Genomic DNA, 20,968 nt, shown 5'->3' on the forward strand with positions numbered 1-20,968 from the left:
CAACACACTAGTTGCCCTCAGCCCAAACCTTGCAGGCTGGCCAGGTTCTGTATTTAGGTGGATGGCTGTGTCTAAGCAATGAGGACCCATAAACAGAAAGCAGCTCCCCCACCCCAGGGTCCAAAACGTCACCCCCATAGAAAACCCACCATGTCCCAGGCCTACAGTAACCCCTTTATTCTTTATTGAACTCTGAAGTCTAAGGACACCCATGCTACAGCACGGGCCTCTTGGCGGAGAATGGGTGGAGTGTCCCCAGAGGAAAGCAAGCAGAGGCACCATACAACAGTAGTGTCCAAATCTCATTTTTAATTTCAATGCCCCAGGGTCAGGTCAGACCAGACCCGGGGCCCTGAGCTGTCCCCGCTCCAAGCACAGATTCTGGTGTTGACTTTTTAGTCGCAGATCTTCAGATCTTCAGCCTGGATTTGGTTCCACTTTCTCTTCAGTCCCTGAGGATAGCTCCTTCTGCAGTCTTCCCTCATGCCATGCTGAGAGAAGCCTCCCGTCCAGCCAACTCATGGCTGGGTGCGCTTCCAGGGATGCAAACAGTTTAGCCTGGAGTACCTGTGCTATGGCCCAATCCCCGTTACCACCGCCATCAAAGCTTCGGTGAGAGGCCCTGCCTCCTCACCTGATGCTTTCACGAGCCCTGTAAGGGCCAAGGCCCTTTTTCTAGGGCACTGCCCAGGCCCCAGTGTCCATCGTACACAGTGGGCAGCCAGCCGGGGCCGACCTAAGCGGAACACCTCACCCACTGACTCAGGGTCACCTTGGGGACCCAAGTGGATGCGGCCAACAGCCTCTTCTAGTTCCTCCTCTAGTTCAGGCAGCAAGAAACGTCCAGCAGCCTCTAGAGCTTCCTCAGCCTTGGAGCCCAGCAGGGGCTGGCCAGGTGGGGGTATTGGCCCCAGAGCAGCCCCACATCCCCGACAGCCATGCAAATGATGCAGGACTGGCCATGCTGCACTAGGGGACAGGTCTCGAAGTGGTACCAAATCCATCTGTGCCTCAGCAAAGCTTCCAGATAGCAGGGCCTGGAAGAAGGGGGAGGCAGTAGCTGAAACAGCCCGCTGAGCAGGGAGCTGTAGGCCTGAATCCAGAACGAAGTGCAGGTCAGGGGCTGGAACAGGGGCTGGGCCCAGGAGAGATTCATAGAGGCAAGGGGAGGTTGAGTCAGGTTCCGAAGGCATGGCGGGGAAAAGGACTGGGCTCAAGGTGGGCGACACCAGGCCTTGGAGACAGGAAAGGGAATCTGCTGCAAAGAAGAGGAAGAGTGGGTGTGGAACGGGCTGCGTCAGTGCTGCGAGGAGGTGGCGGAGGCCACCCTGGTCCAGAAGTAAGCGGCGCCACAGAGTAGGCTTCCTGTGGAGTAAAGGGCATCTTTCAGCAGGGGTCTCAGGGCAGGACAGAAGAGTCAAAATCTTATTCACAATCCCCGCAAGACATCAGCTTCCCGCTTACCGGCAGATGAAGGGTAGGGTCAGCGCACAGGCTACACGGTCCTCGGGACTGCCAGAGAGCAGCAGGTGGGTTAGGGCGCCCACTCCAAAGGGGGACTCAGCCTGAACAGTCAGGTTCTGTAGTAGCATCTCACCTGCAGAGATGACACAAGGGCCAGGTTGGGGTGCTGTGGGCAAGACAGGACTCTGGGCCTGTGAAAGGGAGGAGAGTAAGATCTCAGGGCAAGAAGTCAACAGAGTGCAAAGAGAACTGGTCAAGGACAGGCAAATGGCTGGTCAGGGTGCAGATCTGGGCCCTTAAGGAGTGAAACAGCCTACAGTCAGGCCAGAAGACAGGGGAGTCCTAAGATGAAAACGGAGTAGAGCCTGAGAGGACACGGTGTGTCAGTCTGAGTGTGTGAGTGAGTGTGCCCAGGGTAGAAACAGGACAGTGCAGACCCAAGAGCAGAGTGGGTAAAGGATTACAGAAAGGTCAGATTCTACGGTACCAGGAGCCAAACCTGGTACCAGGTTATTTGGGCCCCAAGATTTGGGCAAAGAACAGAACAAACTCTCTGTATTCCAGGGCTATGGAACAGAAGGGACAGTCCCCTGCCTTCCAGTCACCGCCCCCCACCCCATGCTGAGGGCTGAGAAGCTTGGATGGTGGGCTGGAGAGAACAATGAGGGCAAGTGAGTAGGACCACAAAGGGTGTGAGAGGAAACAGGCCTTTCATGTGGGTAGGGGTAGGGGAAACATACCCAGCTCTCGGTGCTGGCTCCCGTGGACAGGCCGGGTCCGTGGCACAGGCCAGTCTTCTGGTGAGACGCCGAGTATCAGCCAGGCCCGCAGTAGTGCTGCACCATAGCTCCGCACAAAGGCCTCGAGGCATGCAGGGTTACAGGTGAGACGCGCCAAGATACGCAGTGCACGTGGGTTCAGCGGTCCTGGTGCACCTGTCACATAGGCCAACAGGCCACACAGTGCTGGACCAGTCACCAGAGCTCCACTTGGGTCAGGAGCCTGGGAGAAGCGTGACAACAGCAACAGTGCTGGCCCCTCTTGGCCCCAAGGCTCCTCAGTAGTGACAGCAGGGATACGGCCCAGTTTGCGACGCGTGCGGGGTGTTGACGTTGAGTTCTGGCCAGGGGTAGGATTCACTGACTCAGACAGCTCTGGCATCGGACAACGCTCAGGAGACCAATCTGGGGAGATATCTCCAGGGCCTGCTGCATAACCCTCGGAAATCAGCCACAACCTACAGAGGATAAGAAGAAAAGGAGTCTGAACCCACAGCCAAGGGGAGGAAGCAGAATCAAAAAAGATGGTTCTGTGCCACAAATGCAAGGCAAGCCTGCGACCGTGACTTCCAGGACAGCTTGCTGCCACACTGCCTCAAAAAGGAAAAAAGCAGACAGATGGGAAGGAGAGGGAAGAAAGAGAAAGGGAGGAAGGCAGGGGAGAGGAAGGGAGGAAGGGGGCAGTTCTGTGAAGGTGTGTAAGTGGGGAAGACAAGGCTGAGGTGGGCCACCTCACTCTCAATTACTAGTGTTTACCATGTGCCCGTCCAGCCTCAGGTGCTCAAGAAAAGCAATGAACAAAACCCTGAGGAGAAACAGCATGTAGGACCAGGTACGCAGTGTTTTATGCCTGTGATCCTGGCACTCAGGCACTGATGCAGGAGGAGGAGAAGTTTAAGATCAGCCTAGGCTACAGAGTGAGACCCCTTGTCCAAACAAAACAAAACAACCCTTTGTTGTTTTGTGTATTGTGTGACGTCAGTGTAGCAAGATATGGTATCAGAAGGGGGAAGGGACACTGAAGCCCAGAGGAGAGGTGAAATACTATATAAGATGGTGATCAGGACCCCTTGCAAAGATGGTAGAACCGAACAAAGACTTGAAGGGGGTGAGCAATGAAGGCACACAGGAGGAAGCGTGCTCTAGACAGAGACTCTCAGACGGTACTTCCTCATCACATTTAGGAACTACAGAGGAGGCCTTCAGGGAGCGAGGGTAGAGATGTAGTGAGTTCACAAGACTGCCATTACTGACCATCACTTAGAGTGAGGTAAGGGGTAGTCTTTGCAGCAACTCTGTGAGTATGTATGCTATTACGCTCCATTGCACACGCAAGAAATCAGTGGCTCAGAAAACTCAGTTTCCCAAACATTTTGGTGATGGCAACAGAATAAGAAGAGGCAAGAGGATTGCTGCAAGTTCAAGGACAGTCTGAGATACCCAATGAGAGTCAGGAAACCTGGCCTCCAAAGTAAAATGCCATCTCAGAAAAATACAAATAAATAAAAATCAGGCTCCATAGCACACCACTAGTCACCAGGTCACATGCCACCCCTAATCAACTTGAGTAGGGCCCAGAGTTCTGGGTGGTGGGGTGGAGCCAGGGTCAGATGGCAGAGGCATGCCCTAGTAGGGAAGAGCAATGAATAAGGAATACACCTTGGTAAATCTCTTCAGACAGAAAAGAGGCAGAGGTAAGGAAGATGACCATAGCAGACACAAACTCCCTCCCCAAAGCACCACCTATCCCTCAGGCCCTGGTAAGAGGACTCACCTAAGGCTTCGGAAGCTTCCCACCTCTGTCTGCTCAGGGGTCCGTTCCTCAGGGAAGTCCCAGGAAGCAGCTTCTATTCCTTCATCTTCCTCTTCGCCAGCTTCACCACACAGCTGCCTGGCCAGAAGAGGCACAAGGCCCAGAGCCTGTAACTTGCCCAAGGCCCCAGTATCATAAAGGAAGCCTACAAGAGCAGCCACAACACGTGGATGCCAGGCACGGGCACCAGGGTCCTGCAAGAGGCCCATCAGCAGCTCCAAACCACCAGCGTCCCGAAGCCGGGCCCGGTTGATGGCTTCCCGGCACAAGAGACACACAGCCCGCACTAGGGGCTGCTGGGAAGCTGAGCTGGTCCCGTTGGGACCCCGCCGTCGCCTAAGCTCACCTAGTAACACCTCCACGCCACCAGCGTTGCCCAGTGCAGGCCGCACCAGGCCCTGAGCACATAGATTGGCAAGAATCAGGATGGCTGCCTCACGTATGGACCGTTTAGGGTGAGAAGCCAGGCTGACAAGTGGGCCCAGTCCTCCACCCAGACTCAGCTGCTCAGCACAGGCCCGGGAACAGCCTCGGCTGAGTTCCAAGAGAGCTCGAACTAGGGCTGAGGTCAATGCAGGGTCTGGGGCAGTAGCCAGGAGCTCAGCCAGTGGCCGAACTGCTCCCTGTTGTGCCAGGGCTAGGCGGTGCTGGGGTGAGTCTGCCAAGTTGCGGAGGGCACGGACTATGCTCTGTAAACATTGTGAGTCCTGGTAGGCCGTCAGGCTCTCAACAAGAAAGGGAACAGCACCTGGAGAAGAGAGAGGAAGTCAGATGATGCGGAAGGGTAAGCATGGAAGTCCTCCAAGTCCCAGCTAACCCCACTCTCACAGCCTTCTCACCAGCAGAGTGGATGTCCCTGCAGCTCTCGGGTTCCATGGCTAAGTTCCCCAGTGCACGAGCCGTTCGGTTCTGGATGCTGTCTGTCTTCACACACTGAAGGATGGTCACTGCAAGGACAGTTTGTCGTCTTGAAGGCTCTACCCCTTATTTGTTACTAGTTAATCAAGTCAAGAATGTCTAGGGATGAAGGCCAGTGGTAGAGTGCTCGTCTAGCTTGTATCAAGACCTGAGTCAGTCCCCAACAACCCAAACAGAGAGGGAGGAGAGGAGTGCTATGGAATATTCCTATACACGTAAATTATGCTCTGATTGGTTTAATAGAGGCACGGTAAAGTCAGGAGGAAAACCAAACTAGGAAGGGAAGAGGGGCAGAGTCAGGAGTCACCCAAGCCAGTCTTAGGGGAAGCAAGATGCTAGAGGGCCCGTAAAGCCACAAGCCACGTGGCAACACATAGATTTATAAAAATGGGTTAGTTTAAATATAAAAGCTAATTAATAATAAACCTCAACTATTGGCCAGCATTTGTAATTAATGTAAGCTTTTGTGTGTTTATTTGGGACCAGGTGGTCAGGACGAGAAAACTCTAAGGGAGAGAGAGAAGGAAAAAAACAAATGTGATTTGAGGATGTTAGGGAAACATCTTTAAAAAATGCTAAACAAGCCAAGCGGTGGTGGCGGACACCTTTAATCCCAGAACAAGGGAGGCAGAGGCAGGTGGATCTCTGTGAGTTCAAGGCCAGCCTGGTCTACAGAGTGAGTTCCAGGACAGCCTCTAAAGTCACAGAGAAACCCTGTCTCAAAAAACCAAAAAAAAAAAAAAAGAAGAAGAAGAAGAAGAAGCTAAATAGTGAGCAAGAGCTGGAGGACTGAATAGATATCTGCCAGAAGGATGGTAAATGGAAAGGCTAGAGTGTCTCAGATTTGGAAGCAGCTTTCCCAAATGCCTCAAGGTAATAGTGTCAAAACTGTCTAGAGGAGTCAAAGTTTAAATGTGAAGTTTAAATGTGAAGGCAACAGCAGCCACAAAAGGGTTCTAAGAAAGGCAGTGACCTCTACACTCCTGCAACTGCAGTGACGGGGTATTACAAGGAATAGGGCAGGAAGAATGCTTGACGTTGTCACAGTAGTGCAGGTAACTTGGCTTGAACCAAGTCAGCTTTCATTTCTGCCAAACAAAAGGTAATCCTGCCCAGTACAGAAATGTGGAAGCAAGGTTAGAGAGAACTAGGTATTTATGGGAGCTATTGTCAAGCCTCTTGTCAAACACTACTGTACTAGTGCATCCTAAGCAAGTTTTAAATATATAAATGTTTTACTTTAAAAATTAAGATTTTTAGCTGGTGGTGCACGCCTTTAATCCAGCACTTGGGAGGCAGAGGCAGACAGATCTCTGTGAGTTTGAGGCCAGCCTGGTCCAGGACAGGCTTCAAAGCAATACAGAGAAACCTTGTCTCAAAAACCTCCCCCCTCTCCCCCCAGCCAAAAAGAAAAAATTAAGTTTTTTGTCAAAACTGGCATACTATCAAAGGAAAAGCAACGTCACAACTTTGTTCCCATCATTACCATTAGGAGGCGCCAAATGAGCCAATACACGGAAAGGCTTATCCATTGCTGGAATTTACTGGTTACTGTGTGTTTTTAAGAACACAGCCTGAGCTGGGCGTTGGTGGTGCACACCTTTAATCCCAGCACTTGGGAGGCAGAGGCAGGCGGATCTCTGTGAGTTCGAGGTCGGGCTAGACCGACAGCCTGCCTCGTAAAACCAAAAAAAAAAAAAAAAAAGAAAAAGAGCCCAGCCTGAGCTTGGAGTCTGGGCATTCTATATTTGAATGTCATTTTATGCCCACTTCAATTTTGAATTCTAGATATGGAGGGGCTGGGTGATTTGCCTGGTATGTCTGACAGCACTACTTTCTAAGTCCATTCGCTGAACTTTTAAAACTACACTTTCTGACCTCCAGCTCATCCACGTGAAACCTTGCATGGGTACAGCAGTAAACACTGTCTGCTATAAACACCAAAATTAGAAAGTGGTGGCGCACGCCTTTAATCCTAGTACTCAGGAGGCAGAGGCAGGTGGATCTCTGTGAGTTCGAGACCAAGCCTGGTCTACCGAGTGAGTTCCAGGACAGGCTCCAAAACAACACAGAGAAACCCTGTCTCGAAAAAACCAAAAAAAAAAAAAAAAAAAGTACAAACCGTCCGCTCAAAAGTGAGGCAGGAGCTAATACCTAGTCCCGGTCTGGGCGGGTCCAGGTATAAGGCATAGAGAGCAGTGACGTCACACAGCATGACACCTGAGGTGAGTGGCGCGGCACCATCACAAAGTTCGTACTCAGAGACCTGACATAAAGAACTATGGATAGCACAGGTCCTATGGGTGGAACCTTTCCAAGAAATGGGGGCGGAGCACTTACCCAGAGGGAGAATGCCTCCAAGTCTACGCACTTCTGCTCGGCACGCCTCTTCTGTACAGCAGTTGGCTAGAATGCTGAGCGCCAAATCCAGCGTCTTGCGCAGGCGCACTGGCAACGAAGGCGTCAAAGGCGACTCAGCAGCGGGGGCGGGGCCAGGGGAAGAACCAGCTGACGCAATGGATGAGGGGGCGGAGCCAGAGCCTGCTTGGGACGGGGCGGAGCCCGCAGCAGCCGTTCGGCGTAGCAGGGCGAGAAGGGGGCGGAGCCCGCCGCGTGCCCGGAAGCGCTCAATTCCCTCTGCTGCCTTGATGTGGCGCGTGCGAAGAGCTAAGAGCGCGCGGCCCAGGGGTGTCTCGTTGGTAGCTGGGTCCTTTCCCCAACCCGGCCCCTCCCCGGCCGCCGCCGTGAGCTGCGCCAGGCAAAACGAGAGAGAGTCCGTAAGGGCCGGTCTCGCAGCCGCCATCTTGGCCCGGGGCTAAGGCTCCGCCCCGCGTCTCGCCGGTTCTCTGAGAGAGCGGAACTGGGGGAGAGGGGCGTGGCCAGGCTGCTCCTCTGAATAGCGCCGCCGCAGTTATCCTGCGAGTCGGAATTAGAAGTTCTAGAGTCTAGGACGTGGGTGCTAGCACTGTGGCAGAAGACATGGCGAGCAGGGTTTTTATCTGTCCGAAAGTAAGAGACGCCCCCGTGCGGTGCATGCTGGGATATGTAGTCGGCCCGAGTTTGACTCCTCCCAGGGCTTAAGAGTGAGATGTGGCTTCTAGAACCAGACGGCCCGCTATGGAGTCCGTGCTGCTCAACGCGACTTAGCTACTTCGCTCCGGGTACGTCCTTGTCAGCGACCGCCTTTCCTCATTCAGGTTTTATTGACATCCCCCAAGCGTGGTGGTCTAGGGTCCCGAAGTCAGAATGATCAGCTCAATAGAACGCCAAGCTCTCGTTAAGCGAATGAGAGAGTTAAACCTACCGAGAAAGTTCGCTGCTGCTTCCTAGAGCAGCTCGGGCTTGTAAACCTTTCCGTTTCCGGTGGTGGCCTCCAAACCCCCAATGCTGACGAGCTAAGCGGATGGCGAGCGCTCTTCGCCCGCAATGGAACTTGCGGCGCCAGAAGCTGCTAGGGAGAATCCAGATGGGGCGAAGCTGCTGGGGAACCGGACATCGAAATTCCCGGGAGCCCTCAAGTCGCCCCTCGGTCGCGAGGCTGAGTGGCATGAGCGCCCTCTCCCGGCGCTGCCGGAGCAACCAGCCGCCGGGGAAAAGTTGCTGGGCCAGCAGTACCTATGTAGGTCAGGCTGCGGCCCTGGGGAAGAAACCTTTGCCAAGACCAATGACCCTGCAGTTCACAAAGCTTTCAGGTGTCGGAATTGTGGGCTGGCTGTAGCCAGCCTCTCTGACCTCATTCACCATCAAAGCAGCCATGGGTGTGACCGGCCTTACAGCTGTCCAGAGTGTGACAAAAGCTTCCGGCGTGGCTCAGATCTGGTTAAGCACTACAGGGTGCACAGCGGTGAGAAGCCTTACCCCTGCCCAGAATGTGGCCGTCGCTTCAGCCTCAGCTCTAATCTCACCAAACACCGGCGTTCTCACTCAGGTTTCAGACCTCATAAGTGTTTGGAGTGCGGAGAGGCTTTCGGCCGCAGCGCAGACCTAGCAAAACACGTGCGGGTGCACACTGGGGAGAAGCCCTATGCTTGTGCCGAGTGTGGTAAGACTTTCAGGGTCAGCTCCAACCTGATCCAGCACCAGCGTACTCACACCGGCGAGAAACCCTACCGCTGCGGACTCTGTGGCAAGAGTTTCAGCCTGAGCTCTAATCTTTTACAGCACCAGCGCTGTCACACAGGTGAGAAACCCTACTTCTGCGCCTGGTGTGGAGACAGCTTTGGGCGCAGTTCCTATCTGCTGGAACACCAGCGTTCACACACAGGTGAGAAGCCCTACAATTGCTGTGAGTGTGGTAAGAACTTCACCAACAGCTCAAACTGCCTCAGGCACCAGCGCACGCACAATGGAGAACCACCTTTCAGGTGTCTTGAATGTGGACGTGGCTTTGCTGAGAACACCATGTTCATTGAACACCAGCGCATCCACTTGAGCAAATGACCGAATGTGGCAAAATCTTATACCACAGCTCCATTAATGTTCACACATGGGCAAAAAGCCCTGCAAGTTTCCTGGTTGCCGGTAGTATTTTGTGGACAACACCAGCATATCCACACAGGCCAAAGATACCTTACTCCTGTTGAGGAGTACAGTAGCAAGAGGATGAAGGTGAACCACAGGGGATCATACAAGAAGGCTTTGTTCTAGAGAAAGGACCAAGGAATTTGAATTTGTGGTTGTTACATAAGATCTGGGTGTAGGATCCCAGTCAGTACACTCTCACCACTTAATAACGGTCTTTACTGTTCACTCTAGGATGGTGGGGAATGAGGTGAAAGCAAAGAAACAGACTGAGTGCAGGATGTTTTATGGTATTTCTAGGCATGGGCAAAGGCCCAAGATTTGTCATCTGGCCCTTTCCTAGTCCTCAATTCCTTCCCTCAAAAAATTCCCCTGCCCCCCCCCCACAAACACTTCCTCACCCCCCCTCAGTGAAGGAATAGTGAAGACTTCTGGACTTTGGAGATTGTGGCCTTTTTGTCTGACATAGAGGCAGGTTGCCCACCCAAATATCTTTCTACTGCTAAAATCAGTGTATCTGAGAGCTGGGAGGTTTCCCAAAGCACCACAGTCTTTAGTCAGAGCACAGTCCAAGCAGGGGCTGCCTGGTGCCCTGAGAGGCATGGACTAAGCTTTTTAAGGTTGAGGATGGAGTTTTCTGTTTCAAAGACCTAATAAGCCCTTTGTGACAATCCTTCCATCCTTAACTGCAAACTCCTGTTCCCTGCCTTCCAGTTTTGCTGCCATTTATTTAACTTGTGGCATCTGGAACTGCCTATATAGAGTGAGAGGCTGAAGAGGAAGAATGTCAAGTTGCCCGGCCTCAGTTTCTAGGAGTCCAGGCTCGTCTCCTCCTAGCTTTGTGACCCTTTACCTCTTCTGGGTCTCCGTTGCTTCATCTGTGAAACATGCAGTATACCTCACCAGGCTGTGAAGACTCCATGAATATACCTACCTTCATGAAGTACCTGGTTAGGGGAATGGCTCAGTAAGCCTCAGTTCTGAATCTGGAGTCCTGTTGGTTGTATCATTCAGAAAGCATCATGGCAGCTCATGGGTCAGCTTCTAAGATTACAGAAATGAACTAGACACTCCTGCAGTATACTATTGTCCCATAAAGGCAGTGGGCCAGTAATAACAGATACAGGCATTGGAGAAGGGGTGTCACCTGGAGCAAATCTGAAAAGCATGACCAAGGTGACGTCTAGTGAACAGCTTTGCCTCCTCAAGCTGGGTAGGAGAAACTTACTCCAAGCAGGAGTAAGTAATTAAAGAAATGATTCTTGATGTATTCCCATCAACAGTACTTCAAAAAAACACAACTGAAGGTTTGAGTTGAATACCTGAGCATAGCACATACATAGTTGGCACTCAATAAATAGTTATGTTTGGGTTCTGTTTACACTTCTTACATGTCTTTGGCTCTGTTACAATGAGAGAATGTAAATGTTCTACCCATACCTCTGCGTGTGTGAAGCATATGGCACAGGTGAGAGCATGGAAGCAAAATTTCTTAGGGGAGCTAAAAGCTACCTTCTCACATTACAGCAGGTAATCCCCGAACCTACTCTCTTTACTGCAGAAAAGAAAAAAAAAAAAACTTCCCTGACCAAACATAGAAGCAGATTTCAGAAGCAGGAGAGATATTATCCAAGTATGTGACCAGCTTGTAGGCCAGAAATGCCAGTTGTCTGACTGTGTCTGTTTATGTTACAATTGATACAAAACTTCAATCAAACTGCACATTCAAATTTAGATTTCTGGTTTTTCTGTTTGTATAAAGAAGATTAATCCATCAATGTTTGACCTTTTTTCTTTTTAGAGTTAATTTTTATATGTCTATGCTGAGGTAAGTTTGTGTGTACCACATGCATGCAGGTGTCTCGTGGCCAGAGGGGACTGGATTCCTTGGAACTGGAGTTATAAGCATTAATATGCTGATGCTGGGAACCAAACTCAAGTCCCTTGCAAGAATGGTAGGCATTCTTAACTGCCAGCCCAGCATAAGATCCTAATAGAGCAATGATTTCTTTGGTAGTGGCTGTCCCATCATTCTTATTATATTTCTGGCTCAACATTAGGACTTTTTCTTACTGATCAGCCCTACAGAAGCCACAGGGAATAATACTCAAACACTACCATGAATGAGAAGGACCCTTCACAGACTAAAGCCAAAATGTCCCCTTTACCCATTTGTATCTGCATCCTACTACTTCCTTCCCCTCCCTGAACACTGCTCAGCGGCTGACCTGTCCTCCTCCTCCTGAATCCCAATATGCACAGCTCAGAAACCCTGTCATCAGAGAGCCCCAGGCTCCTTTTCTGGTCATGTCCAATGTAGCCGTCTTTCTTGGACCACTAGACCCCAAATCACTGAGACTTACTGTTAATTATGAATGCTGAACCTTAGCTTAGACTTATTTCTAACTAACTTTTTTTTCTTTAACTTAAATTAACCCATTTCTATTCATCTATGTGCTGCCCTGAGTGAGGCTCATTTACCTCCTCTACATACTGTTCATCGTGCTTTCCTGCTTCTTCCCTGGCAGGCTGGCTGTCTAGCCCCTGACTGGCTGACTCCCCTTTTCTCTCTGCCAACCAGCCCCACTTATTCCTCCTCTGCCTAGCTATTGGCCATTCAATTTTTTATTAAATTAACCAGGTACCTTAGGCAAGTAAGGTAAAACAGCAACACATCTTTACATCATTAAACAAATACAGCATAAACAAACACAACACACCTTTACATGGTTAAACAATTATTCTGCCACATGTCTTTACATAGTTAAACAAATATTCTATTCCACGAGAACCCTATCTAAAAAGGGGGGCAGTAGAAGGGGAAAAGGGTGAGACAATAGCTCATTCACAGTGCTTACCTTGCATATCCTAGTTTCAATCTCTAAAGTAAAAAAATAAATCTACAAACTCAAATAGTCTGGTGGTTTGGAACTGTTTAAAGACATTATATACCAAAAATTGCCACTGTATTAAAAGGTGACCTTAATGATTAGTAATGGATTACTCATTCATTTATAAGCATACTGTGATAAGTTCTGAGAATAAAATAATAGGTGAAATAAACATCTCAGCCCCCAAAGCTTTCTGTTTGCCAGAAGTATGAGTCTAGACAGCATTATATAAAGATAGTCTTGTTCAGCACCTTCTCTCCACCCTTGTTACTTTGGGGTAACAATGAACAAGGTTGGAAGTGAAGGAAGGGCCAATATAATAGTGTTGTGTGACATTCTTCCTGGGGAGACATGCAGTGTCTATTTGTCCTAGATAGGAAACGAACAACAGACCTAAGTAAATATATCAACAACATCAGATTTGAAACAATGAATTTATTTGGAGCTACAGGAATATGAGTAAAGGGTTATGTACAGGATCACCAAAAGTTCACCCCAGCATGGGTGATAATTCATGAAATTCAGAGCTCTCTGCTCCCTCCCTCCAAGAGGAGGGAACCCCAAATGAGAAAATGCCCCCATGAGATCAGGCTGTAGGCAAGCCTGTAGGGCATTCTCTTAATTAATGATTGATATAAGAGGACCCAGTCCATTGTGGATAGCAGCACCTCTGGGCTGGTGTTTCTTGCTTCTATAAGAAAGCAGTCTGAGCAAATCACGAGGAGCCAGTCAGGAAGCAGCACCCCGTTACGTCTTCTGCATCAGCTCCTGCCTCTAGGTTCCTGGTCTACTTGAGCTCTGTGCTTTCTCCAGTGATGTGGACACATAAACCAAATAAACCGGTTTTTCCCAAGTTGCTTTGGTCATGGTGTTCTATCACAGCGTAGTACCCTAAGTCACATCTGTCACAGCAATATCCCATGGCCCAGTACCAATTTCTACCTTAGTTATGATTTCCATTCTGTGGCAAAACACCATGGTCAAAAACAATTTGGGAAGTTAAGTGTCTATTCCAGCTGACAGTTCTCAGGTCCATCATCAAAGGAAGTCAGGGCAGGAACTTGAAGCAGGGACTATGGAGGAGTGCTATTGCAGGGGCTCTAGCTGGCCTGAGTATAGCAAGCATGGCTCTGGCAGGCCTTACCCTTCCTGCATTCCCTCTGCCTTGCTAAAAACTGTTAGATTACATTCTTAAAGTTGGATACCAAGGTCTGTTCCCCTATTCGGCCACTTCTTCCTCCTGAGGCTTGCAAGCCAGTGTTACAGCTCTGGAGGGAAAGATATCCTGACTTGTTGGGAAGTGAGGCCTGACTCATTGGAAAGTTAGGTGATACCTGGAGCTTGACAGCTCTGGACCTGCAAAGAGATGCCAGCACAGTCAGAAATAGTTCCTGAGCAGGGAGTGGGGATTTAAAAAAAGACAGAGACAAACAGCAGATAGATTTTGGAGGACTGCCTGTGAATACTGTAGCCCCAAGTTTATTTTTCAGAATGTTTATTACACAACCTTAAGGTAGAGGACGTAATATAAAATTTGCACTCAGAACAATGCTGACACTCACATGACATAGGCAGATGCTATCTTAAGACCACATTCCTGCTCCATCCTTGAGTCAGGGAACAGTCTCATTATCACTCACAATATACCTCCTGCTGGCATCAGCATCCTGGAATTGTGTGTTTGGTCTTAACATTACAATCTCATGGCACCCAAGAAAAAGACAGCTCTGAAGGGAAAGGTATCCTGACGTGTCAGGAAGTCAGGCTATACCTGATGCTGGGGTGCAGTGGGGGATGGTCTTCCCCCAGGAGGTAACAGTCCTGAGCTCTGCTTGGTTCCTCTAAGGGAATGTCCTAGCATAGCCATCTGCTGCTTCTGCTCTGCTCAGCTCCATCTGAAGATGTTACTTCTTTTGCTTCAGTCTGCTAAAGGGGAAGCCCCTGCAGAAAAGTAGCAATCTCCTCCTGCTCCAGTGAAAAGTTACTTTTTCTGCTCCCTCCTAAGGGAGTTCCCAGCAGATGTAACTGTTTCTTCTGATTTTTCTGCTCAGCCTCCTCCCCCCAGGGAACGTCTCAGGAAAGGTTCTGCTCCTAAGTTTGTTGGCTTAGTTGGTCAGGAGCAGCATTGGCTCTGGTTTCAGTTTTAGCCTTTTGGCTCTGTTTTCTCCTCATGGAGAAAGAGGGGCCTTCATGACCCTCTTCCCTGAAGTTAGACCAGAGCTAACCGACTAGGGGAGCTCCCTGCCCTCAGGCTTCTCTATAGTGTAGCTGCCAGGAAATCGTCTAAGGAACTCCTTAGTGCTGCAGTTTCTCTGGAGTCATCCGAGATGCAGGTGGCAAGTAGGACTTTCCGGGGTGCAACTGCATTTGACTGGCTCACACTCTGGTAAATAACCCAAGAAACTAATGGTTCTCCAAGATGGTTCTGCACAGAATACTCCATTCTGGAGAAGGATGTGACCTACTACCCAGAGTTATTGAAGGTCTGGCAAAGCTCAAACTTTATTGGGGATCTCTCTAGATGGAGTAGGACAGAGTCCTAAAGCCAAAGAGATCTGGAAAAGCCAGAAAAGAGGCAGTGGTCTTTAGTACAAAATTTATGGGGATCCCAAAACACTCTGCAGTCAAGGAAGATAATATTTAATGCAATTTGTTTTTTAAAAATCATCCAACTGCTGAGAATGGTGGTGCACACCTGTAAACCAGACACTTGTGCAATTTACAGCCAGCTACGCTGTGGAAGAGCCTGAGGGTTTGTTAGCTCTGGTCTAACTTCAGGGAAGAGGGTCATGAAGGCCCCTCTCTCTCCATGAAGAAGTGTTAATAGGTCCATCTGAGGGGTTCTTGTGAGTGAGTGACCACAACTGTTCTGCTTTAAGATGACAGCATGTTCAGTCCTGAGAGCCAAGACACATGATGGGAGGACTAAACCTGGACAGCCCACTGGATTCCACGATATTCCGATTCAGAAGTGGAGGAAGGGCTAGCCTAGGCTATCTCATTAGAGTATCTCAGAAAACCAAGTGCTAGGGATATATTTAGTGGTAGAGAACTTATCTAATATGTACAATTCCCAGCACTGGAGAAAAATAAGCAAAGTACAGCCTATGAAAGCCGCACGCTTTTGTTAACAACACTGCATTAGAGCCAGGGTCAGAGTTTGAGTATAGGCAGAAGAGAAAGGCAAGTAAGTGATGTGTGAAACATGGGATGGGAAGGAACCCTCACCCCCAGAAAGGAACCCTCACCCCCAGAAAGGAACCCTCACCCCCAGAAGTCTGGCTGAAGCCTCTCCCCGCTTGAAGCAAGGATTCCAGCACATTTACTGTGAAGGTTGCTTAGAGATAAAATCCCTTATCTGTATTATATATTATATATGATTATATATGAATAATGTTCAAAAAGCAATGAGCCAGGCTTAAGGCCTGAATGTATTTGACCGTGGTAGGGCCTCACTTCTCTCCCTAACATTTTCTGGGAAACTTTGTTTATGGTGGAGACCACCTAACTGTGGGGACACCAGACCTTGAGCAGAGACCCACTTCCCCATCAGCCTGGGAGTAGGCAGCTGTGAGACAATGTTTACTAAAAACATGTTTACTAAAAACAATACAATGCCTGGGGAATACGTTCCTGAAAAGGGCTTGCCCACAGGAACCGTCCTGTCCTCGACCTTTTCCAAAGACTAACCGAATCCTCAGACCCACCCACATCCACCTCTGGTGTCAGGGTATATAATAACCAGCCAGAATAGAAGTAGAGGAGAACCTTCTTGAGGAGCCTTCTGGTCTCTGTGTCATCAATCCCGACACCCTTGCCACATTCTCGGACACAGGCTGCGCATCAAACTCAGCAATTGGAGGTCCCACCGAGATGTGAAAGCGAGGTAAGTGGACAGGGTCGTCCCTTTTGCCAGCCAGGGACGGATGGGGGAAAATAGGAAAAGAAACGATGGGAAATAGTCCCTGGAAGTTTAAATTACAGTATCACGTAAAAAAGTTACTTGAACAGGGGACTACAACCATGAAAGGCTTTCTAAAATGGATTGAGCATGCGAGTCCATGGTTTATTACTGGGGGAGGCTTAAATGTCCCAGATTGGGAGGATGTTCACAATGATTTTCAGAGAGCCGGGTGTTGGTGGCACAAGCCTTTAATCCCAACACTCAGGAGGCAGAGGTAGGAAGGAATGAGGCCATCCTGGTCTATAGAGCGAGTTCCAGGCCAGCCTCCAAAAGGATAGAGAGAAACCCAGTCTCAAAAAAAAAAAAAAGGTAAAATAAATAAAATAAAAAAATCTCCAGTCTTTCGCCTGATCCACTGAGGTCAGGAAAGTAAAAGGGAACTGAGAGATCTAAAAGGCTGGCCAGTAAGGCTATGCGGATGTGTTAAAAAGGGGTACCAAGCTAGAGGTACCGGATTAAATCTCCAGGCCTTCGCCTGACAAAGGTCAGGAAAGTAAGGGGACCCTGAGAGATCGCCCTCAGTTGGAGGGTGGATTGTGTAAATCTTCAGGCTTTTTGCCTGAGGGAACGTCCTGGGTTGGAGGATGGATTGAAAATTGGTGAACAGGCAGGTGTTCCGTGGCCTTTAATCCCAGCCCGCCTTTAATCAATCCCAGCCCGCCTTTAATCAATCCCAGCCCGCCTTTAATCAGTCCCAGCCCGCCTTTAATCAGTCCCAGCCCGCCTTTAATCAGTCCCAGCCCGCCTTTAATCAGTCCCAGCCCGCCTTTAATCAGTCCCAGCCCGCCTTTAATCAGTCCCAGCCCGCCTTTAATCAGTCCCAGCACGCCTTTAATCCATCCCAGCACGCCTTTAATCCATCCCAGCACGCCTTTAATCCCAACATACTGGAGACACAAACAGGCAGATCTCTTGAGTTCAAGGCCAGAGCAAGGTCTACAGAGCAAGTTCCAGGACAGCCTCCAAACAATACAGAGAAACTCTGTCTCGAGGGAAAAAAAAAGGGTGAATCAAAAAAATTGGTAACAGTAAAGAGGTACTGGTATTAAGTAAAAAAAAAGAAAAAGAAAAAGATAAAGGTATATGGAATGGAAATTTTTGTTTGCATTTAAGGTCAATTTTGTGAGTCATCTCTAAAAACTTTTGGCCAAAAGCCTGACCTCTCCACCTACAGAGTTACAAGGAGTAGATACGGCTGCACCCCATGACTGTAGCTCAAATGGAGGAATGATGAAGAACATACAGGACTTTTTAACCCTTTTAGTTCAAGGATTGGCTGGAGTTGTTCTTTTACATAGATTTCAATTAAGGAAGTTTCATTTCAATAGACGAATCATGACCTAGTGAAAAAGGATGACTGAAAGATGCATGTATGTTCTGAATGTATGGTGTGGCCACACCGGTATATATGAAATGTGATTGTGAATGTGTGAGTGTGAACTGCTTATATGATTAAAAGGATACTTAAGCTGGGTGGTGATGGCGGCGGTGGCGCACGCCTTTAATCCCAGCACTCGGGAGTCAGAGGCAGGCGGATCTCTGTGAGTTCAAGGCCGGGCTGGACCGATAGCCTCCAAAACAATACAGAGAAACCCTGTCTCGTAAAAACCAAAAAAAAAAAAAAAAAGATACTTAAATCCCTTCAAAAATAGTTAAAAAGCTACCTAGATTGCTTTAGATATAGCCAAAAGGAACATCCAGCCAGTCTGTTAAGTCTTAACAGAAAAGTTAAGATGCAAATGAGGCCTTGTCAGCTAGTGAGAGCTCTACAGGTTAGATTGGGAAAGACTGCTCACAGACTTCAAATAATTTTCAAAAGTCATTTGGGACACAGTATAGTTTACAATCTTTGAGTGATTTTCAGAAGTTTTTGGGAAATACTTAATGGATATGTCCTTTTTAAAGAGCATCTACTAATAATCTAGATAGTGATCACAATTCACCTAGATAGTTAACTAAGGAGGGTAGACAAATCCTTCTACTGTTATGGTCCAGCTTCCATACAGTTCCAACAGTTCCAACAAAATTTAGAAAATAAAAAAGGGGGAGTAATGTCCCCAGTCCTCACATGACTCATCAAATAATACACTCCTCATTTAAAAATTTTAAAATGTGAATGCCAGTGAGCAATCTGCTTCAGACAGATTCTGGCATGATGGAACTTGAGCAACTATTGCTCAGGTCAAATGGAGACATCCATGCACTAGACAGTGGAGAAGACCCTAATTTGGGGTCAAGGGCATGTTTGTATTTTCTTGCAGGAAAAGAATAAAGTTTCAGCAGCTGTCAGACCATTTGGTGAGATGCATGGAGCAGAGAAAAACTGGACCTGAGACCATGGGAGCCTACCTAAGCCCGTTTGAGTGAGATCTCCTAAATCAGTGTTCCTGACCCTTGATGGCATCGAATCTACAGCCTGAGAAAGAAAGAAAACAGTCGTTCGAGATTTCCAGTTTCTCAACAGACCTGCTGCATCAACCTCCCGGACCCGTGAGTTTTCATCCCAACGCCAACAGAGAACTGTAAAGACTAACTGTCTACCCTTGACACACCTTAAAACAACAGAATTCATTTTGCCAGTTTTTCCCTTTGGGGGAAAAAGGACCCATTTAAAGCATTTGGACATTGGTATGGACTGTGATGAGTGGCAAAAGCCTCTTTTCAGTATTTGAATAGGACATGGTCACTTGAAATATCAGACTTGGTGGTTCCTGTTTCTGGAATCGTGCTTATGCCAGTGTATTTTTCGGGAGAAATGCAACTTTTCCTAATGCAACAAAAAGGAGACTTTGGCCCAAGTCCCATATTCAGCTGAGGCTACTGACGTTGAATCAACAAACTGCATCCCCACAGGAACAAATTGGTGCTCTGTGGATAGTGCAGCAAGCCTCTTGTTCATATTTTTTATAATGCTACATGTGTAACATCAATGATTGTGCCTAGTGTATCTGTGAAAGTACACTTTCTAAATGCTTTCCTGAGCAGATCTTAGAACGATTGTAAACTTTATCACTGTTTTGACCATCAAATTGTAAATGTAAATCACATGGGGGTTACCCTTGTAACAGAGGAAGGCTGGTAGAATGTTATGGCCCAGATCTGGTGATGGGTACGGTGATGGAGAGGCGCTATGTCAATGGGGGTCCTGGAAGTGGTGGCAGTGGCGGTAGACATTCTGGCTTTATGCCGAGCTCAAACGTGCCTTGTTCCAGAGGCAAGAAATCTGTAACCAAGTATTGCTTAGCTTAGCCCATGGCAATCCCAATAGCCATGAAGGTTGGTTACAGATGATTTAAAAATGAGGTTCTTCCGTTGACAGACGACCTGTGGGGAAGACCCCTCCCACCTAATACAGGGGTTCAAGGTTCCCCAAAGACGGCCAAGGGAGGGTGACCCTACTTGACCTAAGCCAGGAGTGCCTCATTAGAAAATAAAAAAGGGGGAATTGTGGGGACACCAGACCTTGAGCAGAGACCCACTTCCCCATCAGCCTGGGAGCAGGCAGCTGTGAAACAATGTTTACTAAAAACATGTTTACTAAAAACAATACAATGCCTGGGGAATAAGTTCCTGAAAAGGGCTTGACCACAGGAACCGCCCTGTCCTCGACCTTTTCCAAAGACTAGCCGCATCTTCAGACCCACCCACATCCACCTCTGGTGTCAGGGTATATTATAACCAGCCAGAATAGGAATAGAGGGGAGCCTTCTTGAGGAGCCTTCTGGTCTCTGTGTCGTCAATCCCGACACCCTTGCCACATTCTCGGAAACAGGCTGTGCAGCGGACGCCGCACCTAACTTCCTGCACTCTGATGATCTGGAGTTTCACTGTATCGACTGTAGACCCATTAAGTGTGTCGTTCCTGCCCGCCCCTGCAAAGATTCCTTAGGAATACTTTGAAGATATTGACTAGTGTAGCAACTAAGCTCTCTCCAAGAAGCCCACAACCAAACTCTCCAGTGTGTTCTCTGGTGCTTAAATCTGTATCATATTAGCCTTTAATGAACCCCAACTCTACATACTGGCTCATCCTGAAATTCTTCTCTTCATTGAAACCAAGAGTACACACCCTTTTGCGTTCCTCAGGGTGGCTCCTGGTAGGCTGGGGCCCTCTCCAGTGCTGCCAGCCTAGCCCGGTAAGGGCTGGGTCCTGTCTGGAGGCTGGAGGTGACTCCTGTGCTAGGTTGAATCTTTGGAAACCTTGCAGGGGTCGTGTAAATGTGGAATCTCACACCTCACATGGTACCACATGGAGAAAGTATGTTTTGAACATATTCCATTGCCTTACCCCACAATGTTTAGTGAGATATCACATTGTCTCCACAGAAACATTGGGTGGGACGGAACAAGCAACTGCACTGCCCCTGTTAGCTCTCCTTCTTCTGTTTCCTGGAACACCATTATCCCATTGGTTGGATCCTCCCCTCAGAATCTCAACCTCCTTCCTACAATGGTCCTAAGTTTTCCATGACCAAGGCTTTCCCCACACCACTGCCATTGCCACACACACACTGGCATAACCACACACACTGGCATAACCACACACACACACACACACACACACACACACACACACACACACACGTTTAGGGTCAACTTTTTGCCAGACCTTTTTACC

General features: G+C 48.7%; 2 protein-coding genes across 2 annotated transcripts; one reads left to right on the plus strand and one right to left on the minus strand.

The window, feature by feature from the left end:
- Positions 1–289: 289 nt before the first annotated feature.
- On the minus strand, positions 290–7,777 carry Armc5 (armadillo repeat containing 5). The gene is made up of 6 exons (XM_005064320.4): positions 7,315–7,777; positions 4,896–5,003; positions 4,018–4,804; positions 2,205–2,701; positions 1,465–1,597; positions 290–1,365 (listed from the first exon to the last, which is right to left on the minus strand). Exons 1-6 carry the CDS (start codon positions 7,775–7,777, stop codon positions 573–575), a joined length of 2,781 nt encoding a protein of 926 aa, XP_005064377.1. The 3' UTR covers positions 290–572.
- A 623-nt stretch (positions 7,778–8,400) lies between these two features.
- On the plus strand, positions 8,401–12,558 carry LOC101842915 (zinc finger protein 239-like). The gene has a single exon (XM_013116039.3). It carries the CDS (start codon positions 8,401–8,403, stop codon positions 9,412–9,414), a length of 1,014 nt encoding a protein of 337 aa, XP_012971493.2. The 3' UTR covers positions 9,415–12,558.
- The last annotated feature ends 8,410 nt before the right edge of the window (positions 12,559–20,968 follow it).

This window comes from Mesocricetus auratus, unplaced genomic scaffold (assembly GCF_017639785.1).
Source record: "Mesocricetus auratus isolate SY011 unplaced genomic scaffold, BCM_Maur_2.0 Super-Scaffold_4256, whole genome shotgun sequence".
NCBI lineage: Eukaryota > Metazoa > Chordata > Mammalia > Rodentia > Cricetidae > Mesocricetus > Mesocricetus auratus.

Coding starts and splice junctions, on each gene's coding strand:
- LOC101842915 (XM_013116039.3), top strand. CDS start 8,401: ATGGAACTTGCGGCGCCAGAAGCTGCTAGGGAGAATCCAGATGGGGCG.
- Armc5 (XM_005064320.4), bottom strand. CDS start 7,777: ATGGCGGCTGCGAGACCGGCCCTTACGGACTCTCTCTCGTTTTGCCTG. Junction 5,004..7,314: donor TGGAGGCATTCTCCCTCTGG/GTAAGTGCTCCG, acceptor CTGTCCTTGCAG/TGACCATCCTTCAGTGTGTG. Junction 2,702..4,017: donor GGAAGCTTCCGAAGCCTTAG/GTGAGTCCTCTT, acceptor TATCCTCTGTAG/GTTGTGGCTGATTTCCGAGG.